General features: G+C 53.2%; 1 protein-coding gene and 1 long non-coding RNA gene across 9 annotated transcripts in view; one reads left to right on the top strand and one right to left on the bottom strand.

Moving 5' to 3' along the window:
• The window catches only part of TNFRSF8 (TNF receptor superfamily member 8), a 46,147-nt gene that overhangs the window by 9,394 nt on the left and 15,364 nt on the right, over window positions 1-21,389 (top strand). For 7 of the 8 annotated variants that reach the window (XM_077899595.1, XM_077899594.1, XM_077899590.1 and 4 more), the window contains 7 exons: window positions 3,205-3,357; window positions 6,656-6,749; window positions 7,113-7,273; window positions 9,854-9,970; window positions 13,176-13,328; window positions 20,048-20,141; window positions 20,333-20,478. In XM_077899595.1, coding sequence (XP_077755721.1) covers window positions 3,270-3,357; window positions 6,656-6,749; window positions 7,113-7,273; window positions 9,854-9,970; window positions 13,176-13,328; window positions 20,048-20,141; window positions 20,333-20,478 — 853 coding nt within the window. In that variant the 5' untranslated portion in view covers window positions 3,205-3,269. The remainder of the gene's footprint in view (window positions 1-3,204; window positions 3,358-6,655; window positions 6,750-7,112; window positions 7,274-9,853; window positions 9,971-13,175; window positions 13,329-20,047; window positions 20,142-20,332; window positions 20,479-21,389) is intronic. The other variant, XM_077899589.1, reaches the window with a different exon arrangement.
• LOC144314932 (uncharacterized) lies at window positions 15,428-20,894 on the bottom strand. The gene is made up of 2 exons (XR_013380781.1): window positions 20,671-20,894; window positions 15,428-18,071 (listed from the first exon to the last, which is right to left on the bottom strand). It is a non-coding gene; the product is annotated as an uncharacterized LOC144314932 (long non-coding RNA).

Genomic DNA, 21,389 nt, shown 5'->3' with positions numbered 1-21,389 from the left:
GTTCTTTGTTTTTCCAAAATGTATTTCTATCTTTTTAGAACTTTCCCTTTCTTTCTGTTTCTTTTTTTCTTTCTTTCTGTTTCTGTCTTCTCTCCTTCCTCCCTTCCTCCTTAACTACTATAGTATGTTTGCAGAGTTGTCTGCTCTTTTTCCCTGTAAGCATAGCAGGTGGAGCAGCTCTGTTGCTGCCTTCCTTCTGCCCTGATACAGTGTGGCTTCTTTACACCCGCCTCACCTCCCTGGGCTCTGGTTTGTCTTTTCTGCATGGAGCTTCAGCTGAGGGCTGAGTGTCACTTTTCAAAAATATTTAGTAAAATACACATAACATAGAATTGATCATCGTATCCATTTTTAAGTATGCTGTTCAGTGGCATCAAGTGCGTTCACATTTTTTTTTTTCTTGGCAACTACACTGTCACCACTTTCCAGCTCCAAAACTTGTACTTTGGCAGAACTGAAACTCTGTGCCCATTGAACACTAGTTCCCTAGCACCCTGCCCCCTGCCTTTGGCAACTACCAGTCTACTCTCTCTGTGTCTTTGACTATTCTTGTAAGTTCATACAAGTAGAATCCTAACTGCCATATTTCACCAAGCATAGTGTCTTCAAGACATTGTAGCAAATGTCAGAATAGTATTAGAGAGTAGAGTATTATAAAGCCACTGGATGGCTCTACCACATTTTGTTTATCCATTCGTGTTGATGAACACCCGGGTTGCTCCCACCCTTTAGCTCTTGTGACTGACTAATGCTGCTGTATGCACGTGTCTACCAATATCTGGTCGAGTCCCTGCTTTCAGTTCTTTTGACGAATATCAGCAGTGGAATGGCTGGATGTGGTCATCCTGTTTAATTTCTTGAGGAATCCTGAGTGTTGCTTCTGAAACTGGTTTTAGGAGCCTGAGGGCTTGGGTGGGAGGCAGAATGCAGCCAGAGAAGGTGTCGTCTTTGCTGGGGCAGGGATCTGTCTTCTCTTCCATCAGACAGGCATTACCAGAGCTGCTGCTGCCCGAAAAGAGGTGTACCCCACTCCTGGGGCCTCTGCTCATTTCCACTGGGCCTGTCTTCCGAAAGTTAGCAAGTCCCGCTGACTTTCCCACTTTTCCCTGGGCCTGTCGTACTATGTTTGGGCTGCTACTCTTAGGGTTTTTTCTTGAGTTTTCTGGGGATGCCTACTGTTTGTCCTCTGTCTGCCTCTCTTAGATTTTCTAGAATTCTCAGGATTTTATTCTCTCTTCAGCACCACTTCTGGGGTGCAGGTGAGAGTTAGGGGCTCCCCTGGGGCCACTGTAGCATGGGAGAGCGGGTAGGACAGCCTCCCCAGAAGGCTTTAGGGGCCAGGCCCCGGAGAAGCCCTTAGCATTTCTGCCCACATCTCCTTGGCTACAATCCCGTCACATGACCCAAACCCACTGCAAGGCTTGCTGGGAAACGTAGTTTTTCTCTGGGCCCGCAGGAAAGGAGTTGGTGCATGCAGCATTGTTCTCCGGGAGATTCCTTTTTTATGACTTCAGTTTCCTTTCTTTCTTTCCTTGAGCTCCAGGGGATTCTGTTTAATAGCTAAGAATTCCTGAGAATATTAGTTGTACTGATGCTAACGGCTTGTTCTATTTATTTTTTCTCTTTTATCTGCTCTTTGGAGAGTTAGTTCTTTTTGAGTTTGGAGCAATTTTTTCTTGGTGCTGGTTTTCTCACCTTTGGAGACCCTCTGGTCCTGCCCGTTGTACCTGACCACGGCCGTGGTGGTGGTGGGGGGGTTTCTGGAGTGGCTGGTCTTCTGGGTCTGCAGGGTCTCTTCCTCCCACGAATGACCAGCCCCAGGGCACGTCCCGCTCACCTCCCCAAGAATCTCCTGGGGGAGATGCCTGGCTTCTGGATTGTGGCACAAATGGGGAGAAGCGTGGGGAGACTGACCCATGTGGGTGTTCCTGCGTCACTCCCTCTTGGCTTCCCTGGGGCCTGCCCCTGCCCTGTAGCCCCTCGGAGACGGGAGTACTCCACCCCGGAGCCTCTCCCGGAATAATCCTCTTGGGTTATTTTGGGCTGTGGGCTCCTTCTTCCATGCAATCCCACTAGCCTTCCATGTTTCAGGAACTCTTCACCATTTCTGGTTGACCAAGGATGCCCTGTGTTTCTTTCCACAGGGATGTTTGCATTTGCTGAGTACTTAGACCAATGATTTTTTTTTTCTCTTGAGATAAAATTCACCATTTTATTTATTTTTAAAAATTATTTTTTTTTTTCAGAGTAAGCTCCACATACACCTAGTGTGGGGCTTGAACTCACAGCCCTGAGATTGAGTCATGTGCTTTAGCGACTCAGCAGCCGGGTGCTCCTAAAATCCACTATTTAAAGATGTGCAATATGGTGATTTTTACCATGTTTGCAATGTGCAACCACCACCACTATCTGACTTCAGAAAATTTCCACCTCCCCCAAAAGAATCCCCAATCCTCCCAATTCTCGTCCCCCTTCACTCACTTATAGTCACTAATCTACATTCTGTCTCTGGGGACTTGCCTACTTTGGACGTTTCAAAGCCATCAGTATATGGCTTTCAGTGATTGGCTTCTTTCACCTGGCAGTATTTTCAAAGTGTATCCGTGTTGTAACACAGGTCGTTTATGCTTTGAATAATATTCCATTGGAGGGATATGCCATATTTTGTTTATCCATTCATTGGTTGATGGATATTTGGGTTGTTTCTACTTTTTGGCCATTATGAGCAATATTGACCTGAATGTTAGATTTGGGACCCTCCTCCAATCCCTGGCAAACACTGATCTTTCTAGTGTCTCGATAGTTTGGTCTTTTCCAGAATGTCACCAAGTTGGAGTCACACGGCGTGTAGCCTCTTCAGACTGGCTTCCTTCATGTGGCAATGTGCATTTATGGTTCCTCCATGTCTTTTTTTCTTTTTTTGCCCATTTTAAAATGGGGGCATTAGTTTCTTTTTAATACAATTGTAATGATGTTCAGGGATATGGGTGGGGAAGTGGAGGCTGCCTCATTGGCCCCGCCTGCCTTCTTGCCCTCATTGCAGGAACACTCTGGAAAGAAGGGCTGAGCGCACTAGCTCCCTGCCCGATGGGAGGCCACAGCGGGAGGCCTCACCGTCATGAGCCAAAGTGTCCCTGAGGGTTCTCTAGATCCCTTCCCCGGTCTTCCCTCTGTCCCCCCATGACCCTTCTTTGTGTCCCTTAGAGGATCTTGTGGAGAAGGTGCCGTGCTCGGGGAACTCCTCCCGTGTCTGTGAATGCCGGACCGGCATGTTCTGTGCCACATCAGCCACCAACACCTGTGCCCGCTGCATCTTCCACTCCATCTGCGCGACAGGGATGGTTGTCAGGTTCCAGGGTGAGTATCCCCACCCTCAGCCCAGCACTAAGATCTGTGCCAGACTGTGCCTCTCCCCCTCCCCGCCCCAGATCCCCAAGTGACCTTCGACCTCCTACTTCTTCAATCCTGTGGGACGGATGGCCGCCTCCCCTCGAGATTCCGTAGGTGCACCAGCTACTGCACTTGGGTCCCAGGCTCAGAAGGACCCTGGTGGCCTGAGGCACAGGCCCTCCGGGAGGAGGTCTGGGGTTGGTGTGAGACTCAGGGCAGAAGTTCTCTGATGCCTCGTAAACAAGAAGCAAACCTCGGGTCTCTGTCCTAGGAGTTCCTCCGAGGATTAGGGCTGGTTTCCCCACTCCTGAGGCGTTGGGAGTTAGAGTTGCTGAGAACCGAGTTTCTTTTCCCACTTGCTGCGTGAGTTCAGGCAAATTCCTCACCCTCTCTGGACTTCTAATTTTCTGATGATACAAGGAGGCTCGTGGCCAGAAAGGAGGCCAAGCACTCAGGCCCCGTGTGGGTGGTACTGAGGGCGCCTTTCAGAAGGGAGGCATGTGGAGTGGGTGGGCTCTGGAGCGCGGCCGAAGGGTGGTGGGGCAGCCCCCCAGGCTGGGGAGGAGCCAGGAGGGGGTCGCAGGGAGTAAAGTGCCCCCGCCCGGCCCCCACCCTCCCACCTCTCGCCTGCTCCTTTCACAAACCCCATGCCCCCACCCTCTCTGCCGCCGTCTGTCCTTTCCTTCCCCCCACACCCCACAGCCAGCCTGTCTCCCAGTCCCATAGGTTTTGCCCCCCGCAATTCTCTCTCCCACCCCCCACCCCACTTCCTCCTGTCATTTCTTGCCCACGGCCGACAGGCAGAGCCACGCCGGCAAAACCAAATCTGATGCCGCCCTCTCTGGCGCGCTCACACCCTGCTGAACAAACACTTCAGTACGTCGTCGTCACTCTGACGATAACGGCAGTTCTGCGGGCTGTGCGGGCTGTGCGCACGACAGAAGACCCGGGGACTCGCCGCCCGTCCGCGTCTGCCTTGTTTGATGTGTCTGCCCGCGGCGTGTGCCTGGCCTTGGCGGGAGCAACGGGGAGGGGACGCCCGCTCCGTCTTCCCACGGGCAGGCTCCAGGACGTGGTCCTCCTCCCGCCTCCGCTCACCCTCCGCGCCCCTCCTGTCTTGGCTCCCCTGGGTTAGGGCCGTCTTTGGGGTCCGGCTGTGCGCGCTTCTCGCTCCTCCCCGGCCCTTAGAGCGCGCCGTTCCTCTGGGACACGCTTCGCTCCTGTTGCTCGCTCAGCCCTGCTCAGCCTGCGGTCTCCGTCCGCACCTCACTTCCTCAGGAGGCCTCCTGTGCCTGGTCACGGGGCGCGACTGCTCCGCGATGTTTTGTCCCTCCGTGCCCCTCGCAAACACGGGTCTGACCGTTTGTGGCTCTCGGCTGGGTCGGTGTGGCTTCCCTCCCCGCACCGTAGCTTCGCGAGGGCCGGGCCCGCTGGGCCCCCGGTCACCCTCGTGCCACCTCCCCGGAGGCCAGGCACAGTCTGCTCCGCAGAGGTATTCGTGGAAGGGCCTGGGGCCCGACAGACCAGTGCTGGGGTGGGGGGCGCAGATCGGGTCCCGTGCCCGGGGTCATAGACTGCTCAGCTGAGGGCCGTGCAGGAGCGCGCTTCCTGCCAGGCGCAGGCGGGGCATCAGCCACCTGGGCTCTGGGCCCCTGGCACGTGTGGGGCGGGCGCCCAGCCTGGGCTTCGGGCTCCGTCTAGAATGGGAAGTTGTCCCCGGGAGCCCGTGCGTCTGTGGGACGCGGCTGGAGTTCTGTTCCAGCCGCTGCGGGGGGCTCGCCCTTGGGCTGGCGTTCCCGCGGCTGCCCCAGGGTGGCACCAGAGCCCCGGCCCCAGGCTGCCCCCCACCCTGCGGTACCACTGGTCCCACGCGGCCGTGGAGCGTGTGGAGGAGGCCGGTTGCGTTGAGATGCGCGGTCAGGTGGAATGTGCCCAGATGTCCAGCGCTTAGTGTACCGAACTGTGAAGCAGCCGGTTAAGGACTTTTACATGGCTCATCTCCTGACATATTTTAGACGTAGCGGGCTAAGTGAATTAACGTCACGTGTTTCTCTTTACGTTTTAAAATAACGGTTAGTAGGAGGTTTCAGAGGACGTGTGCGGTTCCCATCAGACACTTCTCTGGGACAGCGCGGCTGGCCAGCTCGTGGGCTCCCGGCTGCCCCCACGGGGCCGCGCTCCGGCCGGGCCAGGGGAAGTGGTTTCTGCGCGACAGTCAGCCCCGAGCTCAGCCGCGTGCAGAGCTGCCGTTAGGTGTCGTCTCCTGAAGTTCTCAGAACTCCGTCAGGCAGGCCGAAGTAGCTGCTACAGCTGAGGAAGTTGAGGTCCAGGATGGCGGGACGCTGCTCAGGACCAGGAGCAGGGAGTGTCCGAGCCGGGCTTGGATGTCATCCTGCCACATGCAGAAGCACGAGACACATCCGCGTTGCCCACGCCGCCTCCACCGAAACCTTCAGATCATAATCCCACACGGGACGCTTTCCTCAGCGATGAGTCAGGAGTCTAGTTGGGGAAAAGGACGCGCTTCTTGTTAGGCATTTACCATATAGCGCGCACTGTGATGGGCGCAGCGAAGACGTGAGAGGTGGCCGGCAAACTCCGATCCACGTGATGGGAAGTGCTGTGTGTTTTCCTCTTTACTCTGCTGGCACCCAGTATCCTTCGGGAATCTTGGGGCTGCTTGTAACAGAAACCTTGGATTTTTTTGGTTCATGTAGTGGCAAAGTCTGGCCTAGCTCTGGGGAGTGTCAGGCACGGCTGGATCCAGGAGCTCTGTCGTTTCCCGTTTCTCCTCTCTGCTCCCTCAGTGTAGGTGTCCGTAAGATACCTACCAGCAGCTCCCGGCTTGCTTCCCTCCCAACCCAACTGGAAGGACAGCTTCTCCTTCTTACATTTTCCACAACCAAAACCAGAACCTTGGCATTGTACCTCATGGGCATGCCTTGGGTCATGAGCCCATTCATCAGCGTCAGGGGAATCAAATGGATTGATTGGTCCAGGCTGGTCTGTGGGAGGGATTCGAGTCTGAACACAGATGCGGAGATTGGGGAGACTGTTCCCAGGAGGAATCGGGAGGCTTTACCCTAATGGGGAAGGGACACTGGGCAGGTCAGGTGGGCACCCCCAAACGTCGAGTGGCCGCCGCGTGTTCCAAGCACCTCATTCCAAACTCTGGGTTAGGGTGGTAAGATCGATTCCTAGTGTCTCCTCGGCGAGTCTCAGGCTCCTCGGTGCCGTCTGTCCCACGTTGCTGCCTCCCCTGCAGGCACGGCAGAGAGGGACACTGTCTGTGAGCCGCCTGCCCCAGCGACCAGCCCTGACTGCAGCACCAGCCCCGAAGCCTGCCAGGCCCCCACCAGGTGACTCCCGGCCCTCTCCCGTCCTGCTGAGCATGGCGTGGGGCTGCCCCGGCCCACGGGGTCCCCAGAGCCCAGCTGGCTGTGGTGTGGGTGGGCTGCAGCCCGGGGTGTCGGGACCTCAGGGCACCTCTCTGTCAAGCCCATAAGCCCCTCGAGGCGCCACCGTGCACCCAGTCTTCCCTGAGCACATATGAGAAGGGCCTAGAAAATAGGCCTTGCTCCCAGGAGCCGACGGTGGGGCTGCCAGAAGGCTGTGGGCAGAGGGCTGGGGACCTTTTCTCTGCAGAAATGGTTGTCCTTGGGCACAGACTTCCCTTTGCCCCTCCGGAGAATTGGCGGTGCCATTTCTGGCTTCTTTCCCAGCAGCACCCCCCCGCAGGCCAGGCCTCTCCTGACTTCCTCAGCAAGCTCCAGGGCCAGGACCACGCTTCTTGGAGGGGGTGCTACCCTCACCCCGGAAGATGATCCCAAAGTGGCGAGGGCCACCACCTCTCCCTCTGCGCAGAAGCCCCGTCCAGACCTAGGTAAGTTCTCCAGGGGAGCGGTGGTTGCTTCCCAGGGCAACAGTGTCTCGGTGGGTGACCTGCGTGTGGCATCTGGGCAGGGGGCTCTGGACTGCGGTCTTTCTTGGTCCGGGGAGGAGAGGGTCTCGAGGTCTCTTGGGGCTGAAGGCTTTGAGGGCCAGAGTAGATAATGGAAGAGGTCATTCGTTCCACGGCCGCCTGCGTGCCGGACGCTGAGGTGCCTGCAAGGGAGCAGGTGTCGGTTTGACGTCCTCCTGAGTCCCTCGACGACGGACGGGCCCCCCCTTCACTCCTGTTTGTTACTGAGTAGCCTTCCGTGGTGGGGGATACCACACATTGTTTAGTACTTTTTGGATATTTGGGTGGTTTCCTCTTTTTTGGCTGTAATGAATAATGAAAAAACAAGTCTTTGTGTTACTGTGTGCTTTCATTTCTCTGGGGTTTGTGTTCTTAGTTGACTTCTTATTAAGACTTCTTAGGATGCTGGGTTTGAGCCCTTCCTCCTGTAGCGGAGTCCAGAAGCCCTCCTTCCACCTGGTGGCTTGCCTTCCTGTTCCCTTTATGGTGTCTTTGCTAAAGAGATGTTTTTTTATTTGTTTTAAAAATTTATTTATCTGAGAGAGAGCATGTGTGCACATGTGTGAGCGAGGGGACTGGGAGAGAATTCTCCATCTGAGCTGACATCAGGGGTCCGGCGCTCAGCTCACTGAGCCACCCAGGTGCCCCTAAAGAGATGCTCTTAATTTTAACGTGGTCACTGGGCCTGGGGGGCTCGGTCGGTTAAGCATCTGCCTTCAGCTCAGGTCATGATTTCAGGGTCCTGGGATCCAGTCGTGCACCGGGCTCCTTGCTCAGTGTGGAGTCTGCTTCTCCCTCTCCCTCTGTCCCCCGCCTTCGCGCGTGCACGCTCGTTCTCTCTCAAATAAGTAAATAAAATCTTAAAAAATTTTAATATAGTTACACAGATCCATCTCTCTCTTTGTGGCCGGTGCTTTTTATGGACTGCTTTATATCTTTTCCTCCACTCAAGTGTCAAAGACATCTGCACTTCTTTTCTAGAATCATTACCATTTTGCGTTTCACGCTTAGATCCGCTGTCCGCCTTGGCTTTCGTGTGCAGCGTGAAGCAGCGGCCGTGTTGAAAGTGTCCACCTGGATGTCCAGTCGAACCAGCACCTTTTATCAAACTGTCCTTTCCCCACTGTTTTACATGCCATTTTTGTGGTGAGCCAAAGGTGTGTAGGTGCCTGGGTCTGATCCTGGGCTTGATGTTCTGTTGCGTTGGTCTTTCATCTAGTCCGTGTGGATGCCATCCTGTTTCCAATCCTGTAGTTTTTCCTTAAGTCACAATGGATGGTTGAACAACTTCTGCACTTTTGTTCTTCAACATGGGACTGACTCTTCCTGGTCATCTGCATTTCTTTCTTTTTTTTTTTTTTTTTAAAGATTGTATTTATTCATGGGAGACATACACAGAGAGAGGCAGAGACACAGGCAGAGGGAGAAGCAGGCTCCATGCAGGAGCCTGATGTGGGACTTGATCCCGGGACCCTGGGTCACGCCCTGAACAGAAGGCAGACGCTCCACCCCTGAGCCACCTGGGCATCCTGGTTATTTGCATTTCTACATCCACTTTAGAATCAGCTTTTCATATTCCATAAAACATTCTTTTGGGATTTTGATTGGGATTGCATCAAATCTGTAGATCTGTTTAGAGAGAATCCGTATCTTTACAGCATCCAGTATGTGGGAAAGCCCTACGTTTCTTTAGATCTCCTTTATTTTTATGTATTTATTTTTGCTCAGGCCCGCTTGAACTTCTTCTCCCAGTAACATTGTGCTATTTCCTGTGTAGAGAGAGTTATAGCTTTGTGGCAGTGTTTCTGATGATGATGGGAATGGTATTCTTCCTTCGGTGTTTCGTGTTCTAACTCTTCGTTGTTGGTCTTGTTTTGAACCACGTGAACAGCCAGTGTGTGGCCGCCTCACCTGTCAGGGTAGCAGCTTCCTATGGTTCAGCCCAAACATGTAGACGCTCAGTTGATTTTGATGTGATAGCATTACATCCAAGCACCTTGCTAACTTCCCTTGTTAGTCCTAATAACAGATCCGCAGATTCTTTTGGGTTGTCTGTGCACCTAACGACGCCGTCTATCCATGAGAGCCTGACGTCTTCCTCTCCGGGCCCCGCTACTCTCACTCTTTTCCTTGCCTTCCCGCGTTGCCTGGTCCCCTGGTGCCACCCCAAGCAGACGTTGGGGCCAGTAGGCATCCTCGCCTCACGGCTGATCTCAGAGGGAAATTGCCCCCACCCCGGGTTTTGACATAGCAGTGAGGCCGGGGAGAGGGCATAGTGGCCGCGCCGGCCGCAGAGGGAAGAGACTGAAATCGGGGGCAGTTAGTGCTCTTGTCCTCTGTGGCTTTAGGCACATTCCTTCCCTCTCTGGGCTCAGGACTTTGTCTGAGAGATTGATGCAACATGTGTGGAGTTCGGGAGCCGGCCATGGAGCTGGGGGATGGCGAGTGGCTGTGGAGGTGGGCTGGCGGCCTGGCCTGGAGCTTCTCTGCTTCCTTCCCCAGGGCTGACTGCGCAGCAGCTGTGCCCACAGGGGTCCTCCGACTGCGGGAAGCAGTGCGAGCCCGACTACTACCTGGACCGGGACGGCCGCTGCAAGGCCTGTGTGAGCTGCTCTGGAGGTGAGGGCCTGGGGTTCCCGTCCAGGGGCAGCTTCCTGGGAGCAGAGGTTCTTGGCTGAGGATCTGGGGTGGGGAACCCCGAGTTCGTCCTGGGGCTGCACAGCCCTCGGGAGCCTAGCTCGCCTCACTGATGTCTCTGAGCAGTTGGCCTTTACTGAGTCCCACTGTCGACTGCGGGGCTTTGATGGTGGTGACCGCCTCTCAGAGACCTCCATTTGCTCACTCTTGCAAGGAAACCTTCGTTACCATCTACCCGTTCCAAATTGGTCTCACTGTTCTGCATAGCTGTCTTGGGGTGCATAGGTTACGATTATCCCCATTGTACAGAGGGGAACGGGAGGCCTCACACAGGCCACGAGGCCTGGAGAGCAGCAGGGCTGGAGTTTAAATGTGGAGGTTCTGGGCTTTGGTCGCACTGCACTGTCCCCTAGAGCGTGCTGTAGACAGGCACTTACCGGGTGACTGCCGTGTACGCGGCCAGCTCACCACAGCCTCACAGCACCACCAGCCGCCCCGTGACGTCTGTGAGGGCCACGCAGGGCAGGGGAAGCTGCCAGGCCCCGACGGCCCTGGCTGGTCGCAGTCCCAGCCCGCTCACAGAGGCCACCAGAGAGGGGAACCGGGACTACGTGTCCTCGTCCAAGGTTGCTTTCTCCTCCTGGCTGAAGTCGAGGCCAGAGAAAGAACACTGCTCGTTGTCACTGGGGGCCACCGTTCCAGGTACTAAGCCACGTAGCAAGTTGTCTAAAACTTGGTGGCGAGAAACAAGCCATTCACTGTACTGAAGGGTTCCACGGGTCAGAGTCCAGATGCGGTGCTGTGGGGCGGCTGCTCTCTGCTCCACGGGTCTGGGGTTTCAGCTGGAAAATGTGAAGACGGAGGTGGGAATCCTCTGAAAGCATTTCCATTCATGGGGCCGGGGCTGATGCCTGCTGCTGCGGGGGCCTCAGTTGCTCTCCGTGTCGGCCTCTGTGTGGCTCACGTGGGGCCTCCCCAAGGCCTGGCGCTGGACCCCAAGGATGGGACGGGGGTGCAGACAAGCCCTGTCCCTTCTCTGAACCTGCCTCTGAAGTCACACGGTGTGACTTGTGCCAGTTTGCGCCTCTTGAGGCAGTCACGAACCCCACCAGAGTCCGTGGAAGGCGAGGAATCAGGCTTCTCGACGGGCAAGTGGCAGAGGTCTGGAAGAGCACACGGGGCTGGAAATGCTGTTCTGGCCATTTTTGGAAAAAATGCAGTCTGTCGTAGCCACCAGGTCAGATAGAGACACAAGAGGTGGCTCTGGGTCCGAGAAGTCCTTCAGCTGAAAGGGCGAAAGTCCTGCGCAGCAGTCGGTAGGCTACGGGGGTGAGAGCAGACTCTGGAGCCCAGGAGCTTCGGTTTGGCTTTACCAGTTTGCAGCTTAGAAACACAAACACGTTTCTTAATGTCTCTGTGCCTCAGTTTCTTCATCTGCAATGGGCATGGTAATAGCATTCTCTCAGAGAGCTGTTGTAGGAATTAAATAGGTTAAACTAGGGCAGCCCCGGTGGCGCAGTAGTTTGGCGCTGCCTGCAGCCCAGGGCATGATCCTGGAGACCCGGGATCGAGTCCCACATCAGGCTCCCTGCATGGAGCCTGCTTCTCCCTCTGCCCGTGTCTCTGCCTCTCTCTCTCTAGCTGTGTCTCTATGAATAAATAAATAAAATATTTTAAAAATAAATAAATAGGTTAAACTAGGTTAATCGGGGCAGAGGGCTAAGAATGGTACCTCATGCACTTGGTGGTATTGCTACCGCCTGGCTTGCTCTCAAGACATTTTTACTAATTTTTATTTATTTATTTAGAGAGAGAGAGAGTGTGTGTGTGCACGCACGTGGAGTGGGGGAAGGAGGAGGAGAGGGAGAGCATCTCAAGCAGGCTCCCTACTGAGCGCAGAGCCCCCACATGGGGCTTGATCCCACCACGTCCCTGAGATCATGACCTGAGCTGAAACCGAGGGTCAGCTGCTTAACTGACTGATCCACGCGGGTGTCCTCCCCACTCCGTGGTATTAGTACTGCCCTGCGCACACTTGATGATATTACTAGCTATAATCCTGATAATAGCTGTCACTGTCCCACGTCCTCTCTCTCACTGTTGACCTCACTCTTGCCCTCCACACAAATTCCCCAAATCCTCCCCAGGTTCCACACACTCTGGAGGTTTCAGGAAGAGGACCTGTGAGGTCCTTTACCGTTTGAGGTCTCTTAAGTATCCTGCTGAGAGAAGTCTTCCTGAGCAAGTCACATTTGTCTAATCTACTAACGTGGTGACTCTATTTTTCACCTATTTAGAGCACATAAAATATTCCCAAGCACATGTAAGTGCATTACTTCAGTAATGCACTTTTTTAAATAAAATCTCTAATACTTCTTTTATTTAGGGGAAAAAAACCCTTTTTATCATTGGAAATTTTTTTTTATAAGATTTTATTCATTTGAGAGAGCGAGCACGAATGGGGTGAGGGGCAGGGGAGAAGCAGACTCCCCACTGAGCAGAGAGCCCGATATGGGACTCGATTCCAGGACCTGAGCCAAAGTCAGACATTTAACGGACTGAGCCACCAGGAGCCCCATTATTGAAAATTTCAAACAAATTCAGAAGTAGAATCAGGAATGGTCATGGACTTCACCCAGTTTTGAAGAATTATCAAGTCATGGTCAGTGTGGCTTCATCTTTACCCATGCCCGCTCACCCTGCCCTCTGGATTATTTTCTTTTAACACGTTTAATGCAGTATGATTGCCGTGCAGTGCAATGCACATGTGAAAAGTGTGCCACGTGGTACATTTTGACGTATGCAGCTGTGAAACCATCACCACAATCAAGGAAAATGATGAATGATCTCCCCAGAAAGTTTGCTTGTGTTCCTTATCATCTCTCCCACCGGTGTGCACACCCTGCCTCCATTCCCAGGCAATCATTCTGCTTTCTGTCGCTGTGGAAGTGTTTGCACTTATTAGCATTTTCTATCAGTATTATCATATAGTGTGCTTTTTTTTTTTTTTTTTTTTTTTTTTTTGGCTTCTTTCACTCGGCCTGTTCTGAGCATGCCAACTGCTCAACAGAATAGTCACATGTGTGTTTGCTTCTGGGCAAATGCGTCTCTGCCCTCCTGGGGGTTCTCTGGACCCCCTGACCTTGTCATTTCAGATCCTTCCTCATGACCCTTCTCTGTCCCTTAGATGACCTGGTGGAGAAGACTCCTTGCACATGGAACTCCTCTCGCGTCTGTGAATGTCGGCCTGGCATGTTCTGTGCCACCTCAGCCACCAACTCCTGTGCCCGCTGTATCACCCACCCCGTCTGCCCACCAGGGATGGTCACCAAACCCCAGGGTAAGCTTTCTGCACCTCCAACCAAGGGGCTGAAGCCAGTGCTCCTGTAGCTGAACTTCTCTGCACCCCCAACTGGGCAAATGATCTTCAGCCCTAGCTGTTACTATAGGTTAGGTTCGGGCCTTGGTTTTGTTTTAATAGTTAGATCAGGTAAGTGGAATAAAATCTAGATCGGTTGGCGGGGCGGGGGGGGGGTGCCTGGCTGGCTCAGTTTGAAGAGCATGTAATGCTTGATCTTGGGGTTGTGAGTTTAACCCCCACGTTGAGGTTACTAAAAAATACAAATAAACTTAAAAGAAATCTAGGTTTGGCATTTTGGTAAGAGATTCTAATAATTTTTTAAAAAATTCTTCCTTCTGAAATTGTTGGCCTAGTAAAATCTTGACTTGTTTGAAAGGCCATTTCGTTGACTCAAGATAGAGCAATATGAAATTTTTGAAGATGGCTCCAACTCAAGGCGGTAGACATTTGAGATGCCTGGCTGACTCAGTAGAGCCTGTGACTCATGATCTCAGGGTTGGGAGTTTGAACCCCATTTGGGCATAGAACTTACTTTAAAAAAGGCAACAAGAGAAAACAAAATAAGGTGGTAGACACATGCCAGAGTGCAGAAAAATACAAACTCTTGATGGTGGGGGAGTGGGGGGAGAGGCTAATCAGCACACAAGAGATTTCAACAAATTTCTAGAAGGTGGAGCACAGATGGAAGGGTGGTGACAAATGAAATCAGAAGGAAGCTGCCCCTGGAATTTGCTCCACGAATGCTGCAGGAAAAGTAAGCGGTAACTTGCTCTTAAGACCCCACAGAAGCTCTGAGCTCAGGGCAGGCAGTGAACTGAAGGATGGGAGCGAAGCGGAGAACTGAAAAGTGCAGTGCGCTGCAGCTTCATCTTGAAAATAAGAACTGAATACTCGGGACAATGGTATTCCACAGACACCGACCAGTGTGAACAGATGGTGCCTGGGTTTTCATCCTCTGGTGAAAATCATCAACTCCTTGGCTGCAGACGCTGAAGGAGTATCTGGAGAAACATAGGGCTGCTGGTGCGGTGCTGCCACCGTGGTGTAAAGGCCTCTTGGGTTGTGTATTTGGGGGGTACAGCCTGTTGATAGGCTACCCCTGCTAAGTCCCCCTGAAGTGCCAGCCCACGCTCCCCACCACGGGCCCAGAGTCTCCCAGGTGGACCTCCTCCTCGGGGAAGAGACCCGCTGTGGAAAGGACATGCTACCACCACAGCGGAAGAGACCCCACCAGCTACTGGAATATTCACACTCCTTTCTAAGTAAGTATGAGTGAGCAGTAAAGTTCTTCAGACTGACAAGGAAAACCAGCAGCGTGAAAAAGAATAGCAAGACACATTAACAGGAAAACTGACTATGAATGAAGCAATAGAAATTGCATTAGAAATAGGAATAGAAGTCTAAAAATTTAAATTAGCTTCCACAGAAAAATTCAAGAACTTGCTGCATCCGTGGCAGAGAGAACAGAATGCTGTGAAAAAGAGACCGTAAGAGAAGAGGACAGAAAAAGGCTTTTAGAAAGTGTGCTTGGTACCAGGTACTGCCTCTCAGCTCTCACTTCACCGTCAGCCACTGGCTGCGCAGTAAAGGACCGGACTCTCCACGGTTTCCCCTAGTGAACATGACGCTAAGCTTTGCCGGTGCCAGGGCACTGGGGAGCCACTGCAGGAAGGAGGCTTCTTGTGGCTGCATTTGCTTTTTCTTGCTCTTACTGTGCACTCTGTCAGCAGGACACATGCGTGGGGCCATCTGGTCGTGCCCTGCCCCAGAGTAGACGGTCCCTGGGCAGCCTCACAGCCCCAGCCTGGATCTGGTGATCACCTTGGTGTGACCCTCCCAGTAGGGACACTGGTGTGCTCCAGGCCTTGTGTCAGCAGAAGTGCCATAATTCCCTCCACGCACCCTGTACCCCAAGCCTTGGGTCTTCTACATTCTCATTTCTCATGGTCCTCTTGACCTGGTCATTGTGGCTTCCAGGCCTTGTACCCACAGCAGTGCCCCAACTTTCCTTGTATACTTGACCTGAAAAATATGAGACTTCAGATCGAAAGGACCTACTAAAAGCAGAGCAGGATGAATGAAGGTGACCCACACCATAATAGATGTGTTTATTCTCTAGTTGACAGACATTTGGGTTATTTCCAGCTTGGAGCTATTATGAATAAAGCAATCACAAAAATTCTTGTACAACTCTGTGTAAAACGTATCTTTTTGTCTGTCCTGAGTAAATACCCAGGAGATGGTCACGGTGCTGGCCGCACAGAACGTCTTTGAGGGCCAGTTCAAAGCCTGCCACTACCTATGATCTGACCTTACCACCTAGTTTTACAGATGGAGAGAATCATTCAGGCAGAGCTAGAGCTGGGCCACGAGGATCCTGAGTTCCAGCCTGGAGTACTCTCTACCAGACCACATCAGCAACTCCTTAGTTGTGAACCTAGAATTTTCTATTTGATTAAGATACAATTATGTTTGAAAGCAGAAAAAAGCCCAAAACATTTTCAGACGTAAAAGGGCAGAAAGATTTTCCCTCATGTGTCTTCTCTTAGAAAGTTACTTGAAGATGTTATCTGGCTAAATGAGGGGCTAAAAACAAAAAAGCCCTGAATCTGGAAAACAGGGACTCTATCCCAGGAGAGCAGAGAAGTCCCAGAATGACAGCTGTATTGCAGACCAATTGAGCCAGGTAAGAACAGATGAATGGAGGAGGGCTCCAGTCAGTTGTCTCGTCTGCAGGAATGAATGAAAGAATTGCAGTGAACTTCATGAGTAGTACGTTTGAGAAACTTGATGATATGAAGGCACATCGTTTTTTTATCAGCAAGAAAAAGAAACACAATTGGAAACTCTAGGGAAAATAAAAAGCTGACAAGAAATTAACACTGCAAATACGAAGATAAAAATTTCATCAGATTTTAAGCACTTCCTGGATGCACAAAAAAGAGAACCCATTTTGACCTTGATGCTAAGACCATTGTCATTCCCATGGCCCAAGGATTAGGTGTTTGGATTTAAAGAGAAGTATTTCAGTCTGGTAAATAATACCCTTTTTAGTTCTAAGTTGGGATTAAGAGTGGGTAGTTTCTTTTTCTTTTTTTTTTTTTTTTTTTTTTTCCTCTTTCAGTGGCCCTTACCAGAGAACACAGGCAGACTAAGTAGGGGCTAGACAATACCTTCTGTTCACCTCCAGACTTAAAGGAGGAGGGAAAGGGGAGGGTCACTAAACCAGGGAAGGAAGGAAGGCTAAGGGGAGGTATGATACATGCAGAGGTCCAGAGGCACCCAGGGAGCACTGGGGCCACCTTCTCCACTTAGAGAAGGACAGTCCTTTTTTTTTTTTTTTTTTTTTTTTTTAAGATTTTGTTTATTGGGGCACCGGGGTGGCTTTCTGCTTTCGGCTCAGGTCATGATCTCGGGGCCCTGAAATCTCGGCGTCCTGGATTGAGTCCTGTATCAGCCTACTGCTCCCTCTGCCTTTCCCCCGTTTATGCTCGTGCTCTCTCTCTCTCTCTCTCTCTCTCTCAAATAAACAGGGATAGCAAGGGGGCACAAGTCGGGGTGGGGAGGAGGGGCAAAGGGAAGGGACAAGTAAACTCCCTGCTGAGCAGGAAGCCCAACTCGGGGCTTGGTCCCAGGAACCCAGGACTCCAGGACTCCAGGATCATGACCTGAGCCAAAGGCAGGTGCTTAACCAGCTGATCCGCCAGGCGCCCCTGCAGTTCTGCTGCTGGCTTGCAGCAGGTGTTCCTGTGGGAGCTGAGACACAGGCTGCCTTAGAGGCCAGAGGGCTCTCTCCTCATGGTGCTACCCGGGGGTAGTAGCCGCAGGTGGTGTGTTGGAACTTGAGAACACCTCCAGCCCCCTCCAAGTCAACTCTTAGTGACAACAATGACATCTTAAATGTAATTCAAATACTGATTTGCAAATAAATAGAAATTATTGTGACAAATCATATCATCTTCCTCGTAGCCTAAAGCCTGCGGGCTTCAATAAGTGAGGTTATAGTCTGGTGACCATGAGGAAAGACAGCATCTATTCGGAGACCCTCCCCGAAAGAGGAGAGTTCCTCAGGACCCTACTAATCCAAGAAGGAAATTAACCCTTGCTTCGCTTTCTCTTCAGAGTGTTTAAGGAAAAGTCTGAGAAGCATCACGAGAGCTTTTTAGAAGGGAAATGAGTGTGGCTGAGATATTTGCTTTGTGCCACAGCCGAGGAGGGGTGCTGCCACCAGGGACACGGTGGAGAGGGACGTGGTTGCCTGTGACCTACTTCAGACGGGGCCGGTTTTCGTGACCCTAGGGAGGGAGTTAATTATAAACTTGCAGGAGTGTGCTCGGCCCGGGGAGGAGGTGGCGTGGTCCGGTGGAGTGTGCGCAGGAGCCCTGCCTTCTGGCTCCAGCTCTGGCTCTGTGGTTCTCTCCCATCTGTAGAAACAGGGAGCTGGGTCAGATCAGAGGAGACCGTCTCTGAATGGATCTCAAAGACATTCCCTCTGGTCAGCACAGTGACTCAGCCTTTCCCCTCCGAAGTACGCAAGGGCGATGAAGTTACACGTCCTCACAGGTCTGCGGGAACATTCAAGGCGCTGTCGTTAGCCGTGTAGTAGCTTCAGACTGCAAACGACCCAGACGTCCAGCCGCTGGTGAGCGGATAATAAACGGTGGAACCTCTCTCCACTGGAGGACTGCTCCGCGCACATAAGTGGACTTCAGAAATACTGTGCTGAGAGAAGGAAGCCGAGAGAAAGCAGTCAGACCCCGGAAAGTACAGACTGCCTGATCCCATCCCATGAGATCCTAAAACAGGCAAACTAATCTGTAATGATACAAAGCAGACCAGTGGTTGCCTGAATGTGGGAGGAGGATTTATGGCAGAAGGACCCTAGGGAGCCTTCTGGGATGGCGAGAATGTTCTAGACCTTGAATGGAAGTAGAGCTACTTGGAAGGATACATTCTCCAGAACCCATCAGACTGTACAACAGAGGGGACATTTTCTTCCATATAAACTATGCCTTAATAAAGTTGATTTCAAAAGAAAGGAATTTTGTTAAAAATCAAGGCTGTGTTTAACTCTCAGGAGATAGTATTTAAGTCCATTTATTTACGTGTACTTATCAGGTTTCCCTTTGAGATAAAATCAGAAGGTCTAGAGCCACCAAGCCACCTTCCTGTAGGATCACAGTTGGCTGGAGATGAGGCGCAGCTTTTCCACTTTGGTCTTTTGAGCCACACACCTGCGTGTCTCCGCCAGCTCTCGCCGCAGGGATAGTGGGTGACAAGCCGCGTGGACGTTTCAGGGTTCAGCTCTCCCCCGGGGCTCCGCTGGGGGCCTTGCTGTCTTGCCTGGGTTCGCGGGGTTGGTTTGGGCTTGCTTTGAGTGCTTCTCCTATATCTGGGACCGCTGGGGCGGCCAGCTGCCCGGAGCGCCCTCCCCTCCCCGGACCTTACGAGTCGCGGGGCTTCGGTGAGGCGGGAACACAGACGCCTTCCCCAGCTGAGGAGGTGGACCGTGACGTGATCCACCACGCTGACCCGTCCCTTTGCTAATTAAATCCTTGCTTTGGGGAGGAAGGCCTAATTTTTAAGAACAACTTTATTGCAGTACGTTTGACAGACCACAGAATGTACCAGTTTTACGTGTGTAATTCAGTGATTGTAAAGACATTTACGGAGTTGTAAACCCGTCCCCACGATCTGAGAAGCCTCACGCCTTTAGTGGTCAGTCCCTGTGTCAGTCCCCACTGGCGTCCCCACCAGACAAGCACCGATCCTACTCTCTGTCCCTCCAGATTAACCTTTTCTGGACAGTTCCAGAACACGTGTCCGTGTCAGGTTTCTTTCACTGTGCATCGTACTTTTGAGGCTCATGCACACGGTAGCATTATTGCCACGTGATATTCTGGTACAGGTATTGTCTGTCCATTTATCAGTTGATGGACATTTGGGTGTTTCCCCTTTTTTGGCTGCTGTGAAGAACACTGCTGTGGACAGTCGTGTACATGTTTTAACACGGCTGCTCACCAGCCTCTCCCAGGCCCTCGGTCTCCTCCCTCCCCAACCTATGGGGCGCCCCGCCTTCTGTTTCCTCTGCGTAGATAGCCCCCCCAGACACCCCGGCGACAACCCCCTCAGGGAAGCCTGCCCAGTCGGACGAGGTGGGTCCCCCTGTTACACGGAGCCCACGTGCCTTCGTGTGACACCTGTGTCTCGTCTGTGGGCCCTCCCACGCCTGTGAGCCTCTGACGTAGGTAGAGATCCTGTCTCTTTGAGTTAGTGCCACGACCCAGCTCCCGGCACAGTCCCCGGGACATAGTAGGTGCTCGTTAGAGAGTTGTTGCATGGACAGAAGAAAGGGAGGGAAAGGAGGAAAGAGGCTCAGGACACCAGCCTTGGTCTCCTGGGCTGCAGCGTCCTCCTGGCCTCACCCTGCTGTCTCCTGGAAGTTACCTGTCCTTTTTTTTTTTTTTTAAGATTTTATTTTGAGAGAGAGAAAGAGAGAGAGAAGGGAGAGGACAGAGAGAGGGAGAAGCAAACGCCCCACTGAGCAGGGAGCCTGATACGGCTCCATCCCAGGACCCTGGGGTCATGACATGAGCCAAGGGCAGACGCTTACCCGACTGAGCACCAGGCGCCCCTGGAAGTTACCAGTCCTGCTGGGCAGGGCTCCTTGACACCAACTCTAAGCCCTGTCCCTGCAGGTACGGCTGAGAGGGCTGCCCCCCGTGAGCTGCCTCCCCCCGAGGCCCACCCTGCGTGCAGCATCAACCCAGACGACAGCACGGCGCCCACCAGGTGACTCCCTGGCTCTTTTGGGGGCCGCCAGGCTGGAGGTGGAGGTGGGCCTGGGCTGGATCTGTGTGCCGAGGTGACGGGTCACTCTGGAGGCTGTGTGCCCGCCCTGTGCTGGCGCCCCCGGGGGTGATTCCTGAGCACATGCTTCCCACTGGGGCTCAACCGCCCGTCTCCGCCTTCTCTCCTGACAGCACCACTGCCTCTCTGGTCCCCACGGCAGACCCCCAGCCCAGTAAGGAGCGTGGGGGGCCCATCACCCGCGCCTGGGGAGACCCCTCCATATCAACAAGCACTCCCGTCTCGTTCTCCTCCACCGGGAAGCCCGTTCTGGTTTCAGGTAACGACGGCCTCCCGGAAAGAGGGTCTGGCTCCTAGAGGGCCCAAGGGGGGAGGCTTCTCTCTGGGCAGGGGGACCCCAAGGCTCATCCCAGGTTTCGGGCCTGTTGGGCGGGTGCCCTGCCTCGGTTAGGGGCCGGGATTGGATTCACAGCCTCATCCCCAAGGCTCATAACCACCCCTCAGAAAGTACCCGGTGAGCGAAGACGTGACCTTGACTATTGCTTAATCCCTTTGAGCCTCCTTAGTCGCCTGTGAAACCGTCCCGCCACGTGGCCCGCAGGGCAGGAAGCAGTGTGGTACTGTCGCTGGCACGGCCCTGGCTCCTCGACCCGCCAAGGGCCCCCCCCCTTCGGGGCTTGCAGTCCTAGCATCAAACAGCAGGTGGCAGCCGCCCTCCGGCCAGCGGTCCGCAGAGCGCAGAGCCAGGGCGGCCCCCAGCTTCCCGGGGCCTGCTGCACAGCGAGGTTTGAGAAGCCCACACGTGGCACGTACTGCTTTTTAACATCTAAACGTGGACCTAACAGTAACTCGATACACGATCTTCATAAGGGACAAAAGGAAAAAAGGAACAAGTACTCACTTAAGTTGTAAAAAACAAAACAAAACAAAGCAAAAAAATCCAGAGAGTGGTTAAGCGCGTGGGAGCTGGAGCTGCCCCCCCCCCGGGCTCGGACCAAGCGTGGTTTTTGTGGTTTACCCCTCGCCAGTTAAGTGAGTTTCTTTTTGCAAGCCTCAGTTTCCCTCGTTTGTGAAAGGAGATGGTGATGGTGCCCCCGGGGTGTTGGGGGAACAGGTGCTGAGGTGCGTATGTGCAGAGGGGACGCCGTGCCTGCCCTCACGGAGCTTCCCCCCCCCGAGGGGAGCTGGGAGCCACACAGGAGCCCACGCTCAGCCTCTGCACTGCTCTGC

This window comes from Canis aureus, chromosome 5 (genome assembly GCF_053574225.1).
Source record: "Canis aureus isolate CA01 chromosome 5, VMU_Caureus_v.1.0, whole genome shotgun sequence".
Lineage (NCBI taxonomy): Eukaryota > Metazoa > Chordata > Mammalia > Carnivora > Canidae > Canis > Canis aureus.
This window is presented reverse-complemented; position numbering and strand designations above follow the sequence as displayed.